The sequence below is a fragment of the Aptenodytes forsteri genome, unplaced genomic scaffold (genome assembly GCF_000699145.1).
Source record: "Aptenodytes forsteri isolate BGI_AS27 unplaced genomic scaffold, ASM69914v1 Scaffold715, whole genome shotgun sequence".
Classification (NCBI taxonomy): Eukaryota; Metazoa; Chordata; class Aves; order Sphenisciformes; family Spheniscidae; genus Aptenodytes; species Aptenodytes forsteri.
Window position 1 is genome coordinate 644084 of NW_008794112.1, and position 18174 is coordinate 662257.

General features: G+C 45.9%; 1 protein-coding gene across 3 annotated transcripts in view; it reads right to left on the bottom strand.

The window, feature by feature from the left end:
* Window positions 1-3965: 3965 nt before the first annotated feature.
* The window catches only part of DIXDC1 (DIX domain containing 1), a 36678-nt gene continuing 22469 nt past the window's right edge, over window positions 3966-18174 (bottom strand). For 2 of the 3 annotated variants that reach the window (XM_009275655.2, XM_009275664.2), the window contains 15 exons: window positions 17529-17641; window positions 15827-15975; window positions 12657-12746; window positions 12497-12550; window positions 11530-11580; window positions 10312-10416; window positions 9722-9775; window positions 9048-9140; window positions 8885-8956; window positions 8075-8161; window positions 7744-7905; window positions 7550-7616; window positions 5854-5962; window positions 5186-5294; window positions 3966-4264 (listed from right to left, as the gene is read on the bottom strand). In XM_009275655.2, the coding sequence (XP_009273930.1) occupies window positions 4184-4264; window positions 5186-5294; window positions 5854-5962; window positions 7550-7616; window positions 7744-7905; window positions 8075-8161; window positions 8885-8956; window positions 9048-9140; window positions 9722-9775; window positions 10312-10416; window positions 11530-11580; window positions 12497-12550; window positions 12657-12746; window positions 15827-15975; window positions 17529-17641 (1396 nt within the window). In that variant the 3' untranslated portion in view covers window positions 3966-4183. Of the gene's footprint in view, window positions 4265-5185; window positions 5295-5853; window positions 5963-7549; window positions 7617-7743; window positions 7906-8074; window positions 8162-8884; window positions 8961-9039; window positions 9141-9721; window positions 9776-10311; window positions 10417-11529; window positions 11581-12496; window positions 12551-12656; window positions 12747-15826; window positions 15976-17528; window positions 17642-18174 lie in introns of all 3 variants that reach the window. The other variant, XM_019471104.1, reaches the window with a different exon arrangement.

An 18174-nucleotide genomic window follows, 5' to 3' on the forward strand; every position in this document is an offset into this window, starting at 1 on the left:
CGGAGGGCAGAGCTGCCGGCGGCTCCTCGGGGCCCTCGGGCGACAGGCGCGTCCCTGCCCACGCGCAGTGCTGCACGCCGGCCGGGCACGGCGCGTCCGCAGGCTCGCGGCACCGGGAGGGGGTAGAGCAGCCTGGCTGGTAGAGCGCGCAGCCAGCAGTGGGAAAAGTGGGCCGTAGCCAACCCTGTACGTCGTATCTTCGTGCGATACCCACCCAAAATGACAACGGGCCCTCTTGGATGCTCCTCATCGCTATCACACGGCCTAGATTTCAGCGAGATCCCTGTTCTGTATGGGGACAGATGAATCAGGAGGCTAGTCTGGGCAGCAGTTGCGATGATGGCTTCTGCCCAGGATTCGGCAGCACAGGTTCCCCTGACCAAAGACTTCTCCTACACTTTGAAAGCAACGGTGTTTTGTCAAGGGGTTGGAAAGCACAAGGGCAAAGGGCTTAGCTGGCTAGCACCGTACGCAGTAAAATCCCATCACATGCATTGCTGCTGTTTTAGCCATGCTAAATGATGGGAGTGGCCGCTCCTAAGCACATAGGACTTGCCTTGACTGAGCTCAGCCACTTGCAGCAGTTTACATGACCTTGGGGCTGGAAGCAGTGAAATTGGCTGTTGCCAAAGGCAGCTGAGCAGAGCTTGTGTTTCAATTTTGTATTGGCCATGCCGATTTTAAAAGTAAATGTAAATTTTACTAACACTCTCAGCCTGCGCTTCGGGGCACCTGATTCTAAGTCTGCTAATCTCATAAGTTTCAGAAAATACATGCTTTCCTAAAACTGTGGAAAAGTGATAGAAAAGGTTTTCTCCATGACCAATGGGAGGCTAACCTTAAGCACTCCAAGTGATTTATGCACAGTATCCCTGTCTGTGCCTTCTCGTTTCAAAGCCATTTTCCCCTTCACAAGCACTGAACAGACTCAGTTTGCAAACCCCATTTTATTGAGGTAACTGCTTGGTCCACTGAGCCAAGGCTTATCCAGTCAGGTATGTCTGGTTTAGATGTACAGATAAAGCTTCACTTTCCTAGAGAACAGGCTTTAGAGTAACTGCCCTTTCTAAGTGACAAATGCAAATAGTTTCTATGAAAATATAATTTTACACATAGCATGTATGTTACATAAGCAAGTTACAAGTATTACAAGGAATAGGAAAGTAACTTTGAAGAAAGTTGGGACAGAAATAAACATTCAAAGCAGTGAAAAATACAAGTCCTGGGTATGATATTGAGTGCATCCCCAGAATAAATCTACTGAAGTCAGTGTTATAGCAGTGCTAAACTCATTTAAAAGCAACATCTTTTGCTTTTATCAGAGAGAAACATCCGGCCAACAGCTTCTCCACCTGAAACCTCTTATCCCCATGCCTAATATTCCTTACCTCCTCCAGACCCCTTTCTGTCAATCATGCAAAGGTAAAAAGTCTTAAGGTGCTGCAATGTCAATACAGAAATAAAGCTGAACCCAAACTGTCTATGGGATACAGCTTATCAGAGTAGCAGTCCTTCAGCTTCAGTGACAGCAACTCCAGCAATTCTACCTCTGCTATCACAGAGGGGCGCTGCATATAGGAACCCAAGAACAGAGCATTGCTATCAGCTCCATCTCGGGGGATGTCTTCTTTTGTCCTAGCTTACATGTGATGTTGACATAGATGAAAGGTACACGACTGCCAGCGCCAAAAAGCAAGCCTTTTGTCCAGTCTTGCTCCTTCTCAAATATAGCCCGTTGTTGCGCTGGAGAACATGTGTTTCCATATAGGATTCAGTCCTTGGCTCTCTGGCAGCAGTAAGCATATTAAATGTGACCATGGTTAGTTCTCTGAACTGATCTAAGAACAAGAACAGGCTGTCTCATGTATCAGCTAACAACTATTTTCTTCATGGGAAATCTGGATAGCTATGGGCAAGGCAGGATTGAAGCCTTATCCATTAGAAGCTCTGATCACACTAACAGCGTCCTGTGTCTTCAGTGCTCCAAAACCAAACTGCTCATCTTTGAGTAGCAGAGAGGGGTATGGAACTGGCAACTACAGACCTTGAAAATTGTCTTAGTTTTCTCCATAAAATTCTAGTCTGGGTGCATGGCTCTTGCTGAAATAAAACTGGTAAGTAAAACCTGAAGAAAGAAACACTTGAGAAAAATTTGCAATTCAAATACAATTGATTTCAGTATAACAACCCCATGCTCTTCTTTACCAACCCACTAGAGATCATGCAACAGAGAAACTATTTCCAGTGAGGAAGAAAAATCTTGGTTTCTTTTCCAAAAGAGATGTATTCCCCCTGTGCAGCCCATTGATGAACTTGTTTATTGATGAACTTTCCTGCTGCTGTCTGTAAGGAGAAAGTCACCATAACAAATTGTCCAGAACAGGAGGCATGTTGTGTTGTGCCAGTGTGGCACAGAGCCACATTAAGAGCCTTGAGCTACTTCCTAGACAGTGAAGCAGTGAGAAAATAAATAGTATTGTTGCTGCCTATTAAAGCTGGCAAAAATATAAAACCCAGTAGGAACTAGTTGGATTTCCATAGTAAAATAAAGTTATGAGCCCAGTGTTGTGTTAACAGGAGATGATACAAAACACCTCAGCATCCACTAGAAAATGAGTAAAACACAGTATAATGCGTGCGGAAATATACAGAAAGCACTTGCACTAGTATAAAAATATCCACAGTCCTCAGACAAATGTAAACTGGTACAAAATAATTCCAAGGACAGGAACATGTTTACAAAAGGACATGTTAATATAAAACAGTAAAACCAGGTTCACCCTCTCCCAGCCCCATGCACAGCACAGACACACAGGTAGTCCACAGAAGTGCCACATGTACCGAGAATGAGCAGAGCCTTCACTTGCCATTTGACCTTTTAAGTCAACAGTCTGCTGCACATTGCAGCCAGCGCTCTGGAAGTACAGCTGACCAGCAGCAGAAGGGCAGAGACAGGTAATGCAGAAACAAACAAAAAAACCCACAAAAAAAAAGAAAAACACACCCTCAGGGATTTTAGGGCTTGTTCTTTCCCAAGCAGTCATTTATTTCCTGATCCTTCAGGCACTCCAGGAGCAGGCATATCAGGGAACTGGTGGTGTAACTGATGGGGTTTATCTTACTGGTGTGGATAAGTCTTTGGTGGCCCTGGCAATGAGTGGACAGCAGCACACAGTGATGCCCGTGCACAGGAGGCAACAAACTGTCTGCCTTGAAGAGGAGAGAGGAGGAGTGCAGGGAAAGAGGCTCAACAAGGAGAGGGGTTATAAGTACCTCAGGGAAGCAGCTGATTCCAGCTCCCCCACAAATGAAGTCCTTCAGCAAATAAGCAGGAGAGAGGAGAGTGCAGGGAAAGAGGCTCAACAAGGAGAGGGGTTATAAGTACCTCAGGGAAGCAGCTGATTCCAGCTCCCCCACAAATGAAGTCCTTCAGCAAATAAGCAAGCACCAAGATCCCACAGTCCCCACGGCAACAAAGCAAACCCAGAGCGCCTCAGAAGTGAGTACAGCTTTGGAAAGCAAGTGGGAAAAGCAGGGCTAGGAAATGGAAGCCTGAGTTTGGGAGAAAGGATGCTTTGCCAAGCTGGTGATCTTTGCTTTAGACCATGTGTAAAACCTCCAGAAGACTGTCTTCCCTCCCCAAGTCAGATTTTTATACTGTCATTCTGGAATGTCCAGAAAGTTCACTCTGCTCCTGCAGAACGTGCAAGTCCAGGACCAAAGTTGTTCAAACCTTCGGCTTGCATAATCTCACGGCTTCTTCTGACTCAAGAAGGCAAAGCTTCGCATTTTTACCATCAGTGCAGATTTATGTAAAACCATGTACAAGAAACCAGACTTGAAATGCCCAGATCACAGTCTGCAGCACATATTGCAGGAATGGAGAAGCAGTGGAAGGGAGCAATGCATCATTAAGGCCTTCAGGTTTTAGTTGACGGGACAAAGCAAGGTGTTTCTTTCCCACAGTCCTGTCATTTCAGTCTTAGAACACTGTTTGCATTTGGCCATGGAAAGTCAGATGCCAGGCGTCCAGGCACACAACATTCACTACCCGTTGTTTGCAGAGAAGCCCTCTTTTTTGGCAGCTTGAATTGGACTCCTTCCAGCACACATGCTTTTTGGTCATTCTTTGAGCTCAGCAGCCAGTTACAGGTTTCCATAGTGACAAGACTTAAAAGCTTGATTAATTCTCTCCATGGTCTTCTTCCACCCAGGCCACAATTTTCCCCTCCCAACCAGGAATGATGTCATCATCATGGAATACCTACAAAAAAAGGGAGTCCAGTCATGTCTGGAGTCTGGATACCACTCTTCTACAGCGTGAGTAGCATAAGAGGCTGGCATCAAGTCAGAGATCCTAGCTCAGATTTCACTACACAGCCCAGAGAACATGTACCTCATCCATCATTCATGTCTGAGTAATCTTTTCAGGTTTTAGGTAACAAACAGATTAGGCCCCTTTAACCAGTAACCATCAAGATTATTATTGGCATGTTTTTGACAGAAAAGGTAAAATAAAAGGCAGGAAACATGCCTTTTCTGATCTAGACTACAATCTTCAGCTGTTTCTGCAGAATGGCTGCCTAGTCAGCTGACTGTTCCCAGATAGGGTAACCCTTTGCACTTGTCTTAATTTGTGAAACAGGAACGATCCCAATAACCTTTAATGAATCCAATCCACACCAACATCAGCCTGAGCATAAACAGGGCTGTAATGCAGTACACAGAGGAAAAGATGCCATAAACAGAGTTATCTCTGAAAAACCTTTAAAAAAAAGTAGGAGAATGTATTTTGAATAAACCACATTTGCTTGAAGTGTCTCTCATTGCAACAGGTTTTATAAAGCCACTTAAAGGGCTAGAATTGTACTCTGGGTGTTTGCCCAGTGTTCCCCGAGCAGTGCCGTGTCACAGACTGTCTTTGCCAATAGCCAGCTCTTTACCCAAGGGGCTCTGTAACCCTCAGGCAATTGCAACCACATTCATGTAATTGCTCTGGCTGGGGATGAAAACATCCCATTTTAGCACCTTACAAGAGAAGCTTAATCTATAGTTGTGAAAATAGACAGTCTGTTCGGGGGCAAGTTCAAAGATTTCATTAGTTTAGAAGTGAGGTGACCACAGTCTCCAGGGTTGTGTGGTAACACTGAACACAAAGCGGCTGATAGCTAAATTCCATGCTTACCTCCTCCTTGACCGTGCCAAACTCTGGATCCAGGGCTTTGAAGTGGTACCGGTGGGTTCCTTCACGATCAATAGCTACCTTAAAATCCTTCAGAGTCACTTCCCCTAACCTGCAAGGGAAGAGTTTGGCACTATCCCATGGTACACCATTACCAGATTTAGCTCAAGTGTTAACTATATGGCATGCAGAGCCACAGCACAAGTCTAGCTAGGCATGTGGCACCCTGGCCACAGGGATGTGAAGAGTGTGCCCCTCCAGGAACACATCTGTCAATTCCAAGGTCTTCTTCAGAGGAAGAATTGCCTTCTGATTTACTAAGAACCACCTCAAAACTGCCTTTTTCACTTTTCCTTTTGCTTTGACAACCATAGTTGTTTTGACAGGAGCATCCTGCACTACACGCCGCAATAGAACTGCTTGGCTGCTTTCTCTTGCTCTTGGAAGTTGATAAAAAAAAAGAGGTGAATCTTACGTCTCTAAATCAAATGCATCAGCTCAGGGACTGCTTTAGGCAATCTTCCCCAGACAATGGTATGAAATCCAATGCTCAAGTTAATGCACAGCAAACCTGTGCTAGTGGTGACCGTACCCAGAAGAGATCAGACTAATGCATTAAGGGAAACAAGCACCTCCCACATCAGTGTCAGGAAGGCAAAGCCAGACCTCACCTCTTTGGTATGTTGACCATGAAAGGTGTGAGGGAGCGGTCAGTGAAGTACAACACTTTGGTGCAGGCACTGGTGCTCATCACGGGTGTGCTGTGAGAATGAGGCAGTTCTGCAAAGAAAAGAGCACAATCATTGGGCAACAGCCTGTCTCCTGCCACAACAGCAGACAAAAGGGGTGGTCTCAGCAAATTTGCCATCACAGCAGAGAACATGGTGATGGGAACAGATTCTCAGGAGGGTTGCTAATCATCCCTGTTGGGAAGGGCCAGGTATGCCCCTGCTTACTGGAAAACTTTGCATTTTAAGGTGCATCCAACTGTGGTATTAGCATGGAAGATTTGCCTAGCACTGTCCTCCAGGATTACTGTCCCATCCACAGAGGGGCTTGCTGCCACCATCTACTCCACAGACACTCTATTCACTACCTCAGCAGTGACAGGAGAACTTTTCTGGAAGAGAAAATAACTGAACAGTACCCCATCTAGTATAGCTACATTATCACTTGCCTTCACTTGCAGATGGGTAGAGCAGGATGAAATGACTGATCATCATCAAGGCAAAAGGTTATCTGTCTCCTCCCCATATTCCCATTCTAGTTGGCCAGGATGGGTGTTTGTGCATGGGCTTTTTCTTTGCTCATTTGTGTTTCTCTCTCTGGCTACTGCCTTGTTTCCTGCTTCCCTGCAATGTGCTGTGCCAAAAGCTGAAGCAGAGGAAGGTTCACACTGAGTGACTCTACAGTTTTAAGATTCCTAGCATGCAGAAAACATTATGGACACCCATTCAAAGGCTTTCTAATTTAACAAGTCTTTGGAACCACCTCTTAGAGCTCTTTACACCCAAGACATTCTATGTTTGTGGCTGCACAACTCAAATTTCCTGCTGCAGTGGAGGGGGATGGAGTCTGCAAAAAGGGAGAGGTACGGTTTGCACGCAGAGAACACATGACTGTGGCTGCTCTAAAAACTGCAGTTTATGGGAGAGGAGGGAGAAGCCAGCAAATCCTCCCCACAACCCACTTCAGGCTTTTGAGTTCCTCTCCTACCTTCCTCCGCATCTTGTACCTCCAGGCTACCCTGCTGCTGGACACTACAATGCAGCTGAAAGGTGGGGGCCTCCGTCTTTCCCCAGTACCTACAGTCCCCTACAACCTCAGACTTTCTAGGTGACATTTACAACCCACATTAGAAAAAACAGCCTTCATGATGAAAAGCAAACGTGGAGCTGCTGCAGCTGGAGCCAGGAAACATGGTGTCAGAAAGGACGGTGCTGTTATGTGTATATGAAAGGAGCTAGACACTGAGGGGGGAGCAGGGGAAGAGGCAACTGTAGTTAATCTGTGTCCACTAGATGGTGCAAACCAGCAGGAAAGCTGAAACAACATCACATTTCCCACTCATCCCAGGGGTGATTGTTTATCATAGTTATTTATACTGCAGTGCTACCGAAGTGGCCCAGACTCCCACTGTGATGGTGCTTTACTAACAAGCAGCCATAGATTGTCTCTGCCCCCTTTCCTTTGCAGTGAAGTCTAATCTGTAGAGCAAATGACTAAAGGGAGGAAAGTGAGCTCTGGTAAAGGGAATAAGAAGCTGGAGGTGGCAGATTCCCAAGGGGATGCTATGCCCTGGACTGTGGCCAGGAAACCTGAGCAATGAATTTGGTAGTGGGAGGGCAGGAGCTGAAAGGCACTTACTGGATTTGGGAGGCCAGGAGTCTCTACACTCATTTGTTGCTCTGCTTGCTGGTGATTTCCCCCGGATCTAGGATGCAAAGCCAAAAGAGTGAGAGCAAAATGTCACTTCCCAGTTGGAGCTCTCATTGCTGCTTAGCTCTGGGTTGTGTGTGAGGGGCAGAAATTAAGAGCCAAGTGCCTTAAGAAGCCTTTACCCTTCTTTCTTGCCTCTTCTGCGTTTCCATGCGGTACAGCCGTTCCATCAGGCTGGAGATGCCCTGCTCCAGGCTGTCAATGGTGTGATGCTGTGGATCATGGCCACTGAAACTGTTCCTGAGGCTGCGAAGGGCATCACGAACCAGCTGCAGGTCATTTGTCTGCCCAAGAGACCACAAGTCAGTCAGACTAACTCCAGGCTGCTTTCCTCCCATCTAAAGCCACAGGTCTTAGAAAGAGGAAAATATCTCTTAACAAGATAATAGCTTCCAGGATATCTGGAGCCCTCATCTGCATCTGGCTGGGAAAATATTCCTTAGGTGCACTTACCCCTCGGTGGGCTGTGGGAGCAGCTCCTTTTCCTGCTGTCTGGAGGAAGCCATTGCTCTGACCACTATGACTGCTGTAAGCCATCACCTGTTCAGGGGAAGACACGTGTGCCACTAGGAATGTAAGTGTTAGAACCCCCCCAAAGATCCCAATTTGAGAACTTCAAAATGATGAGAGGGCGTGAAAGTTTTCCACATCAGTGACATAACTCCCATCTTCTACCAGGTAAATACACTCACTAAGGAGTGTGCAGGCAGTCCTATAGGTCAGAGCACAGACATGACTCCCCTCATACAGGTGGAGAAAGAGGCAGAGACAGGAAGGGGCTTGCTGCTGTATCAGAGGGCTCTGCAAGCTCTACTGAGCACAATCAGTGTTCAAGTGGCACTGTGCAGGGACAGATATTGGGGCTGGCACTCCTTCCACCAAGACAGTTCCAAGCGCTCAATACCAGGGTCAACAGGAAAAGGAGAAGATAAGAAGCTAAGCCCTGGTCTAACCATTAGCCAGTGTCAGAGCTGAAGTTAGAAGCCAAGAGTCTCTGGCTTCCACTCGCTCCTGTGTTCCCCTCACTGTTTCATCCCTTAGGATTTTGATATAAGAGGCTAAGCCAGAGTGCTCACTGCTGAGAGCTTTGGTAAGTTGGATGCTTTGTGGAGCCTAGCTGCCTTGGTTAGGGCACTGACAATGAGATTGCAGAGCCAGGCCTCTCTGGGATGAAGTGGATGATTTCTGGATATAGGTAGCTAGAGGGTGCTGGACAGAAACATCACTCCAACAGTCTGATGTGTAGACCAAGGCTTCCCATACCTCTTCAGCTTCTCTCTTCATGCAGTGAGCTAGCAGGGCCTCTTTGTGCTCCAGCTCCCGCTCCAAATCCACCTGGTGAGGGGAGTAGAAGAGTCAGCACAAACTGAGCCACCAAGGTAAGTGCCAGCTCTCAGGTCATCAGTGCAGCCCACCTGCTCCATACCTGTTGGTAGTTGGCCTCAGAAAGCTGCCTAAGAATTTCATCCAGTTTGGTCTGATGCTGCTGTAAATGCCGATCCTTCTGGCCCAGTTCTTTCTGCAACACAGTAATCAAGAGAATCAACAGGACAGTGAGTAAGGCTCACAATCATCTTCCCATGGCAGGGAAGGTTATGTTGTCTGCCAGGATCAGGTTCCTCTACAGGCTGACTTACACAACAAGTAACCCCGTACTTCTAGCTAGATGTTAGAACTGAGTGTCAAAGCTTTTTTTGAAAAGATCGGTCAGGTTGCCTGGTGTCCCCTTGCCCAGCAAAGATCCATTACTGAGGCCAGACAACTGTCCCACAGAAAACAGATCCCTGAGGGATCAGTGGACAATCAGGTGACCCAACCTAACCTGATAGGCTTCTGCACAAGTGTTAGATACTCAGCAAGGCATCACAGAAAAACCATGACAGTAAAAGTCTACTATAAAAAGCTGTGGAGAGAACACAAAGAACATCTTATCCCTCCATCTCATTACAAACATCCATGGCTATTGCAACTTATTCACTACCCACAGTGCCATTCCTAGAGGTGACTGAGTGCCAGAGAGACAGCAGTCACATTCATAAAACTGAAGGACGACCAGATGCTGCCCTCAGCAAAGCCTCCAGTGAAGAGAGGTGCCATTACTTTGTATTCTGCCAGTAACCGGTTTCTCTCTTCAACCTTCCTCTGAAGGTCAACCTGCAGAAATAACAAATATGTGTGAGGTAGGTATTCCTGGAGAGTTAGTGACAACCTCTTTGCCCCCCTGTGCTAAAGGGTGACCTGAGACCAAACATCTGCAGAGTTCAAGGGAGCTGGTGTCTAAGGATGGCAACATTTTGGACAGGACAGTTCCTTCCTTGCCCTTCTCTCTCCGGAGAGACACTGTACATGGCAGCTCCACCTGTCAAAGTGCCACTTGCTAACCCAGGGAGCACAATGAGGAAGGAAGAATGCAGCTGTACTGAAAACATCATGGGAAGCCCCTCCTTGTTTCAGCTGAAGGTCTTGGAGGACAGGAAGTGGGAGTGAAGAACAGGAAACTCCAGCGAGTCTCACAGCTGGCTAGTAGACTGTGTGCAGTTTTTACTATGCAGAGGCCTTTGACTGGTTGTTCACTATCCCACGACCCCAAGAACTCTGCTGCAACCACCAACTCCACCCTGTGGCTGCTGGAGCCCTCAGGGCCGCCAACCTCCTAAAATAATCTAACCCTCAGCAGCACAGTGACTCACGTTCTGGTTGTGCAATTCCTCCTTGTCCATGTTAGCTCTCAGCAGTTCCTGCTTTAGCTGAAGAACTGAAGCATCCTGTTGAATCAGCCTTTGCTGTAAAGCATCCTAGGAAAAGATGTTATCTGTAGGAAGGTGCAAGACAGAGGCAGAGACCCTTCCCTGGGAAGTGAGTGACCTAGACCAGTGGCCATAACACAGTGGGGCCACTCACAGGGCTGAAGTGTTGGCCAAGGGCCCAAGAGAGCAGGAGGTATACAGACATCCGCCCAATGGGCTCTCAGCCCTTCTGCCTTTCTCTTACCCAAAAGTGATTTCTCTGCCAACATTCTAGCCACCTGGGACAGAGGGATTTCTGTGCTTCTGCCTGAACTTCCTGCTCAAGAAGTGGCCTGACAATTTGCTCTTATGGAAGAAAACAGCAGTGTCTTCAGAGGGTCTTTTCAGTGGCCTACAGCTAGTGTCTCCAGCCATGCATCTGCAGCATCCAGAGCGCAGAAAGAGGCCAACATCAGCCAAGGACACAAGGAAACTTAAGCTCTCAGTGTGACGTAGTTGTGCAGCGAAATCCTCTCTGAAGAGGCCAAAGTCAGGATTAATTCTGCACCTTTCACTCAGTGTCACCCAGAAGCTGAGAGCTCTACCTTGGACAGCTACTGCTGTTTGCTTCCTTCACAGGAGCCTGACAGACAGCTCTAAAAATACCTCTGCTCAGGAGTAGATTATTAGTGTTCAGAACTCCAGAGGGAGAAACTGAACAAACAGGAGCCAAAGTCGTGAAAAATACTGCAGCTGAAGAGGACAAGGATACCCCCATGCTCTTTTTCCTCTGCTGTCATTAATGAGTTCACTGGGCCAATCCTAGTGTGCGTACCCCAAGATGAGGGGTGGGAGGGGGAGAAAAGAACCATGAGAACCAAGCAGGCATCCTACACCTCATATTTTGTTCAGGGGAAACAGAAAAGAAGGGACCATTTGACTAAAATCCTACAGACAGAAACAGAACCCAGAAGACCTAACTCCTTGTGCCTGCCTCAACTGCAGTCTCTCCCTGGAGCCAGAAACAGACCATAGGATTCCCCACCTCCAGGTCCCCTAATATAACTCCCTCCGCAATTTGAGATTCCTCAGAGGTGTATGGTTGCTGCTGGCCCTACTCATGGGCTGCAGCGGACTCTAAAGCTTTACTATGTATATTTGATGAAGTGCCCCTTTCCTCACCTTTATTCCCTGTAGGTTTCGAGCTTCTTGTTTGTATTTCAGTAGCTCCTTCTGTAAATGCAACACAGTTTGATTAAATGGCATCTTGTCCCCCCTTCAGAATCAACCAAAGTCAGCGTGCTCTGTCCCCAAGCACCTGCTTCAGGAGAAAGCACATCCCACCTTTTCCCACAGATCAAAGAGCTTGTCAGACCCTGAGCCATTTTAATGAGTTACAAACATGACAAAACAGTTGAGCAGCTCCCTAATCCCCTGCTATTAAAACCATGAGAGAAAAAGATTGCCTATAGTCCCCCAAATCTGTCCTTCAAGACAATGTCAAATACTTCTCTCCTAGCATCAGAACTGGTCTCAGAGCCAGCATCAGCAGAAAGCTGAACTAAGGCAAGCTTGACAAGGCAGGTTGTTCTTAGCTGCATCTATTTCCTGCTTGAAAGATTGTTTATATTCAGACATGGCTAGAAACTTAACAGCTGTCCTGGATAAAGTTTTGAGAAGCTAGTACAACCTGGGTCTCTCCAGCTTCAAGAACATGCAGAAAAAATATATTTCAAGGCTCATTTAAATTCCAGTAACACTTAAAAACACTTTTACCAGCAACTGACTTCACCAGCATTTGCTTGAGGCAAAGTGGGGAGGCAGCATATATTTTTCTGGCGCTATCCCACAAACTTTTATTAACTGCTAATATGGATACAATAAATACTTCCCAGACAAGTATTGTGAGTGCTCTCCAGGTCGATGAATTAGGATTTCAGGGAAGCAGGTATCTATGCTCCTGGAGGGATGGAGATCCCACACAGCAGAATATGGGAACAGAGTTGAAGCCCTAACACAATATATCCCCCACATCATCCATTGTGTTGTCCACTCCCCCCCCTAAAAAAAAAAAAATCAAGTAGGACAGAGTCTGCAAAGATCTCTTGACCCAAAACGTCTCTTCCTCTTTCATCTGCCCCCCTCTAACCTTTAGGTCTTGATTTTCTTCCACACTCTGGTCCAGACGACTTCGGATTATGATCTGAATGTAAAACACCATGGTTATTATTGTGCAGGACACCTGCCTGTGGCAGAACACTGTAAAGGGCAGCTTGATCACAGAAATGTAGGTACAGCAATGTGCTCACCAGCTGCTCTTCGGGGCAGGCTCCATGTTCACAAAGTTCAAAGGATCCTTCCTGCTCATCCTCAGGTAAAGACCCATTGAGCAACAAAGCCTGGGAAGTTGAAGAAAAAAATCTCCTCTTCAGGGGTTTCAAAGGAAAACAGGCTAGCTGCAGCTCTGGATAACAGTCATTCATATCAACAGACTCTAAACAGCTTCATTTTCCATTTCTGCTGACTTATTCCCCTCAAAAATGAGTAGAATTTTTCAGGAATGAACAAGATTTATCCCCTGAAAACGCTCTCCCAGAGACACCTGTCAGCCAATACTCTTCCTCACAGAAAGACACCAAACAAGGACAACAACTCAGATTTTCAGGAAGTGAAGTCTGTCTCAGGCTTCAGTCCAAGGCTAGCCTTCACTACAATAACAGATTTGCAGTCTAAAGCAGAGACTGAACCAGGTTTACGTTGTAAGGCTTCTCTTCTGGAATGAGACTGAAGTATCCTCTGCCGAAAGAAGCCATTCTCCTAACCACACATCTACAAAAGACTTTAGAAACAGGATGGTCAGGGAAGCCAGCTCCAAGGTAGCCCAGATGTCTGCAGGAAGATGCCAATTCCCATAGTAGACTAAATCCAGCCTGAGAAGGAGGAAAAAGCATGCACTGTAGGAAGTGTGACTACCAGGACCAGGCCAGATCTCCAGCAGGGTATACCATACTGGTTTTCTCTAGCTGATGGTTTTTACATTGACCTTTCTGTCTCTAACTTCCAGGACTCAGGGCACTTGGTATGCGCCAGGATGTTGCATAAACTGGACACATTGGAAAGAGTCATGCCTCTTTCTTTCAGTTAGCTTTCTAGTTTATTTCTGTTTGAACTCCATGGCTAAAAACAAAATATCCCATTTGCAGTAATACTCCAGTTCAGCCCCAAAAGAGTTCAAGGCTCTTGAGGTCTTGTTCTGGTCAGGTCAGGTTCTGCCTGCTGACAGAATCTTCCACCAAAGAGCTGCAACTGCTGCTGAATAGCAAATAACAATCTGTACTCAGTTAAATTCAGTTAAATAAAATCTGTATTCAGCAAAAGCTCTTTGGAAAATTGTTTTCTGAGTGCATCCCAAAGTCTTCCCAGCAGGACACTCAAGCAGGAATCACACAGGAACATAAAAAGCTGCCATGGTTTTAGCGCCTTATGGCGTATACGTACATCAGGTCCCTGATACTGCAGTCAAACTTTCACAAACTAGAGGCTCTTAAGTATTGAGCAAGAAGGGGAAAATCAATTAATCAAATCCAATTTCTTGGCTAGCAACATCAGCTGCCTCTTCCTACTCCCAGGGGATGAGGGGGCAGCAATGCCAGCTGCTTGCCCTCACTCCTGAAATATGGGGCCAGGGTTGGAGGAACAGGACATGTCAGTCCCTCCAGTGCTGCCTCTCCCTGCTCCCAGTGGGCACATAATGCAACCAGATTTTACCAGTGAACCAAGCAAATTTTTTTTTTGTTTTGTTTTTTTTTGTTTGTTTGTTTTTTTTTTTTTTTTTTTTTGTTTTTTTTTTTTTTTTTGAGTCTTTTGTTTCCTGCCCATTGTCCACAGGGAAAGTGCCCACCCACCCACACCCCACCCTTCGCCCCGGCTGCCTATGCTTCTCACACAAAATCTCTGCTTTGTTTACTGGCACATAAGTATTTACAATTCAAAGGCAGTATGGTTCCCAGCACAAACAGAAAGGAATATTCCTGGGAGAGTTCAGGGTCTTTACCATATGGATCAGAGGCTCTACTCCCCATGCAGAGTCAAACACATTGGGCTGAGGGTCATTTGGTCAGGGACTGGAACAGGGCAGCAAGGAAAAGGTCCCGCAAATAAATAGTTGCGTAGAGAATGTGCCAAATATTATAGCTCAGCCTAGCTCACTGAAAGACTGATGCAAGCCTGTGTGCCCCTGATCAGCTCCGTGAATCTTGATTGATTTCCAGACATTCCTTGTCTCTCTGCATTACTTCCGATCACAAATCACAGAAAGACTGCTCTATTCTCTCAGGCTGCTAACAAAACCTGCGGGCTGCTAAGTGCCCTGGTGAAGAAGGGGAGTCCCAGCCCCAGCACGTGGGAAAACACTGCTGCATCTTTACCACTTTACACAGTAACATACGTGCTTTGCACAGCGACAGCACATACAGGAGTTAGCATAGCATCACAGGACAGGGCACCAAGCCAGTGAAGCCAGCTAGGATCTGGACTCCAACCAAAAGACAACACAGACATAATCACCTTCTAAACATAGGCAGTTTTAGATTCTCTGCAGTGCTTCCATTCTTACCTGCATTCAGTATGCCCTTTGCCCTCTCACAGTCCACCTAATTACTATTAGTGAAGATCACTGATCTTCAGTCTTCATAGCAATATAATCTTCCTCTCTCTCTCCCCATCCTTTTCTCTCCCTCCCTACTGAATAAGAGCCTCAAATCATGTCAACACCGAGTTTTGTAGAAGCCTGAGCTAAGAAAAAGAAAAGGTTGTGTCTGAATTGCACAGACTGATGTTAAAATCCTTTCTCTGAAACCCTGGTAAATATACTGGGGCTGGGGAAGTTGCAGACGTCTTTCCTCCTTCTCTGGGCCCTCTTGGTTAAGCATGCTACACAATGATGGGGGACACGCATACCCTGCCCCAGGGAAGACTGTGGCTGGATCCAGCTGTCTTCTAAATTGCATCTGGGACATTGGAAAGGACGGTTTTGGCATTCTCCATTCTGGAAAAGGTGACCAGCACCAAATCACAATTGCAGGAGCCAAGAGAGCCTAAACATTGCAAGCAAGGAAGATGTCAGAGTGCTTAGTCAGTAGCATTTTGTTGCTGGATAAGGTCTTTGCTGGCTGCAGCCAATATACCCCAATACACACTATACTTCCTCATTCCTGAGGAACTCTTCCCTGAAGGGACTAATCCCACAGGGTGAGACATAGGGAAGAGCCACTGTCCCTATTTAACCAAGGTGACCCAAGAGACCAACTGACTTCTTGCACAATCACCCCAGGAGACCTCACTGGACCAGGACTCCTATTCAGCTCTCTTGAGTTCCAGGCCAATGTCTCAGCTGCAAGATAACCTGTCTTCCAGTTAAAGCTGGTGGGAAAAGAAATGCATGTGGAAAGAAACACTGACTGAGAAGAAAATCTATTACCTGCAAACCCGAAATCATCTTCTTCGCTTCCTCCATTTCCTTTTCCAAATGGTCCTGCTGTTCCAAAAGCTGCTCCTCCCATGAATTCTCCAAATATGACCCAGAGTTCCCTGCTTGCCACTCAGGCTGGAAATGAGATTCTGTCTCTTCTGGAAGAGAGAGCAGCTGAATGTGGTCATGACAGACAGAGGAGTCCAGAAAAGACTTGCACCACGCAATAATTGCCTGCTGTCCACACTAGCTATCACTAACAAACCAGCATGTCTTCTAGCAGTATCAAGGAAGTTGCTACACGTGTGACATCTTGTCTAATCTCAAAGATATATGCCTCATTCTTTATGCAAAGGAAGCTTTCCTGCATACACATATATCAAAGACAAGCATCCTTCCCCTTTGCTAACTTTGCTGCACCTGATTCCTCAGTACTGGAGATTTCAAAGCACATCACAACGGACAATGCACTGCACTGTGTGTGGTAGAAAATACCTAAGGGGAGAAAAGCAACTGTGGGATTTGAAGAGCTTGTCTTCGTGTTAGAGGGTGCACCAAGGACCCGCTGAAGGCAGCATTAAACAGTATTTCTACTTGCCAAATAATACTGCTTTCTCAAGGTAGACAACACACCTAATTCTGAAAAAGACTTTTCTCTTACTAGCAAGTTTAATAGACTTGCATGCCATTTCTGATCCCCACAGCATAAGCTGGATCACTGGTTAACTATCATCCACTGGCTGGCCCAGGATTGTAGATATTTTTTTTTTCTTCCCTAAGAAGGGGTGAGGTTTGATGAGGAATAATCATAGCAGTGCTTCTTAACTAGTTGACCGAAACTGAAATTGGCCTATGCAAGCTGCTGTGCATCTGTAGATATGCATCTGCAATATCCTACTGTATTCCTTGCAAGCAGACACAGTACTGCTAAGAATTTAAGGAAGAGCCCAGCCTGCCAGCTACTTCAGCTGCTGAGATAGTCTGTCAAACACTTTCGAAGGAGCACTGAAGCAGGACTACACTGGCTGAGGCAGCAAAGCGTTTCCTAGGAGAGCTTCTCTGTCATTTGCTCATGGGATAGATGCTAACCAGAAAGAGTTATTAGGCTGCATTCCTGAGAAGGAAAAGAAACAAACAAAAAAATCACTTCAGGAACTTCTTTGAAAACCTTTCCTTCAATCTGCATGAAAATTTTAAGTGTAAACTGACCATATCACAGGGCATTTTTAGCAATACAGCAAGGACTTCTCAATGCAAACATCACAACAATACTACAACTGTTCAATTCCTTGCAAAGAGCCACTTGACCTATGCACAGATGCGCTGTAAACACAGCGACTTACACAAAGTCAAGTTTGGGCTTGACAAGCTCACATGGACTCTTTCTTTAAGGGAATTTAAAATGTTTTTTTCAACATGGCCTAATGAGGCTGCAATGAAAATATTCACCCTACAGTGAAAATTATATATGACCCTTAATCCTTCTCCAGAGTTTTTTATTTCCCAAGCATTATTTTGCAAGCCTCATGGACATTGCCATATTATGGCATTATTGTAGTGTTAAAAGTTTTGGGATTTAGTTTTATGTGAACAGATACTCAGCATCACATTCTCTACATTCATTTCAGTCACTGAGGAACTTTTCAGCAAGTTCATGATACAAACAAATCCCAATGAAAGCGTGAGCTGTAAAGCATTGCCTGCAAGGTACCTGGTTTAGTTTCTGTTTCTTCAGTGTGGATGATCACAAGTCTTTCCTTCTCCTCTGATGGGGCTACAGTGGATTCACTCTTTGCACTATGGATAGGACTGGGCGATGTAAGACTGCAGAGGAAAGGAGAAACAGTTACTTCTAGTGCTGATCAACATCATCCTCATCTAAGATAAAAGTGAATATGCAGGCAGGCTTGTTGAAACTAAGAATTATCTGCATACTAGAGAAGCCATTAACAAACCAAACTGGGCATGTAACTTTTCCATCATTCTACAGTGTCACAGCAGGCTAACTGCTAAGTAGCACAATGCGTCTCTTCATTTTCCTTAACAGAATGCAAGTTTGAGACTGCCACCACAGAATTCACATACACTCACACAGGGGTAAGACCACACTCTACTGAAGGTCTGCTCAGAAACAATTTACTGTGAGCCTTATGTTCATAAGGCAAGCTGAACAAAAAGCCACCCTGGCTTGCTTCGTCTCTTGCTCTGGCTTTCAGAAGCACCACTTCACTGACTTGAAATTCCAAGGGCAAAATATTTTTTAAAGTCAAATACCACTCACTCATGTTCTTAGGTTAAAACTGCTTGAAAGTACCCACATATTTTCACTGGAGCCACCTCAGCTGACTGTGAGGTTC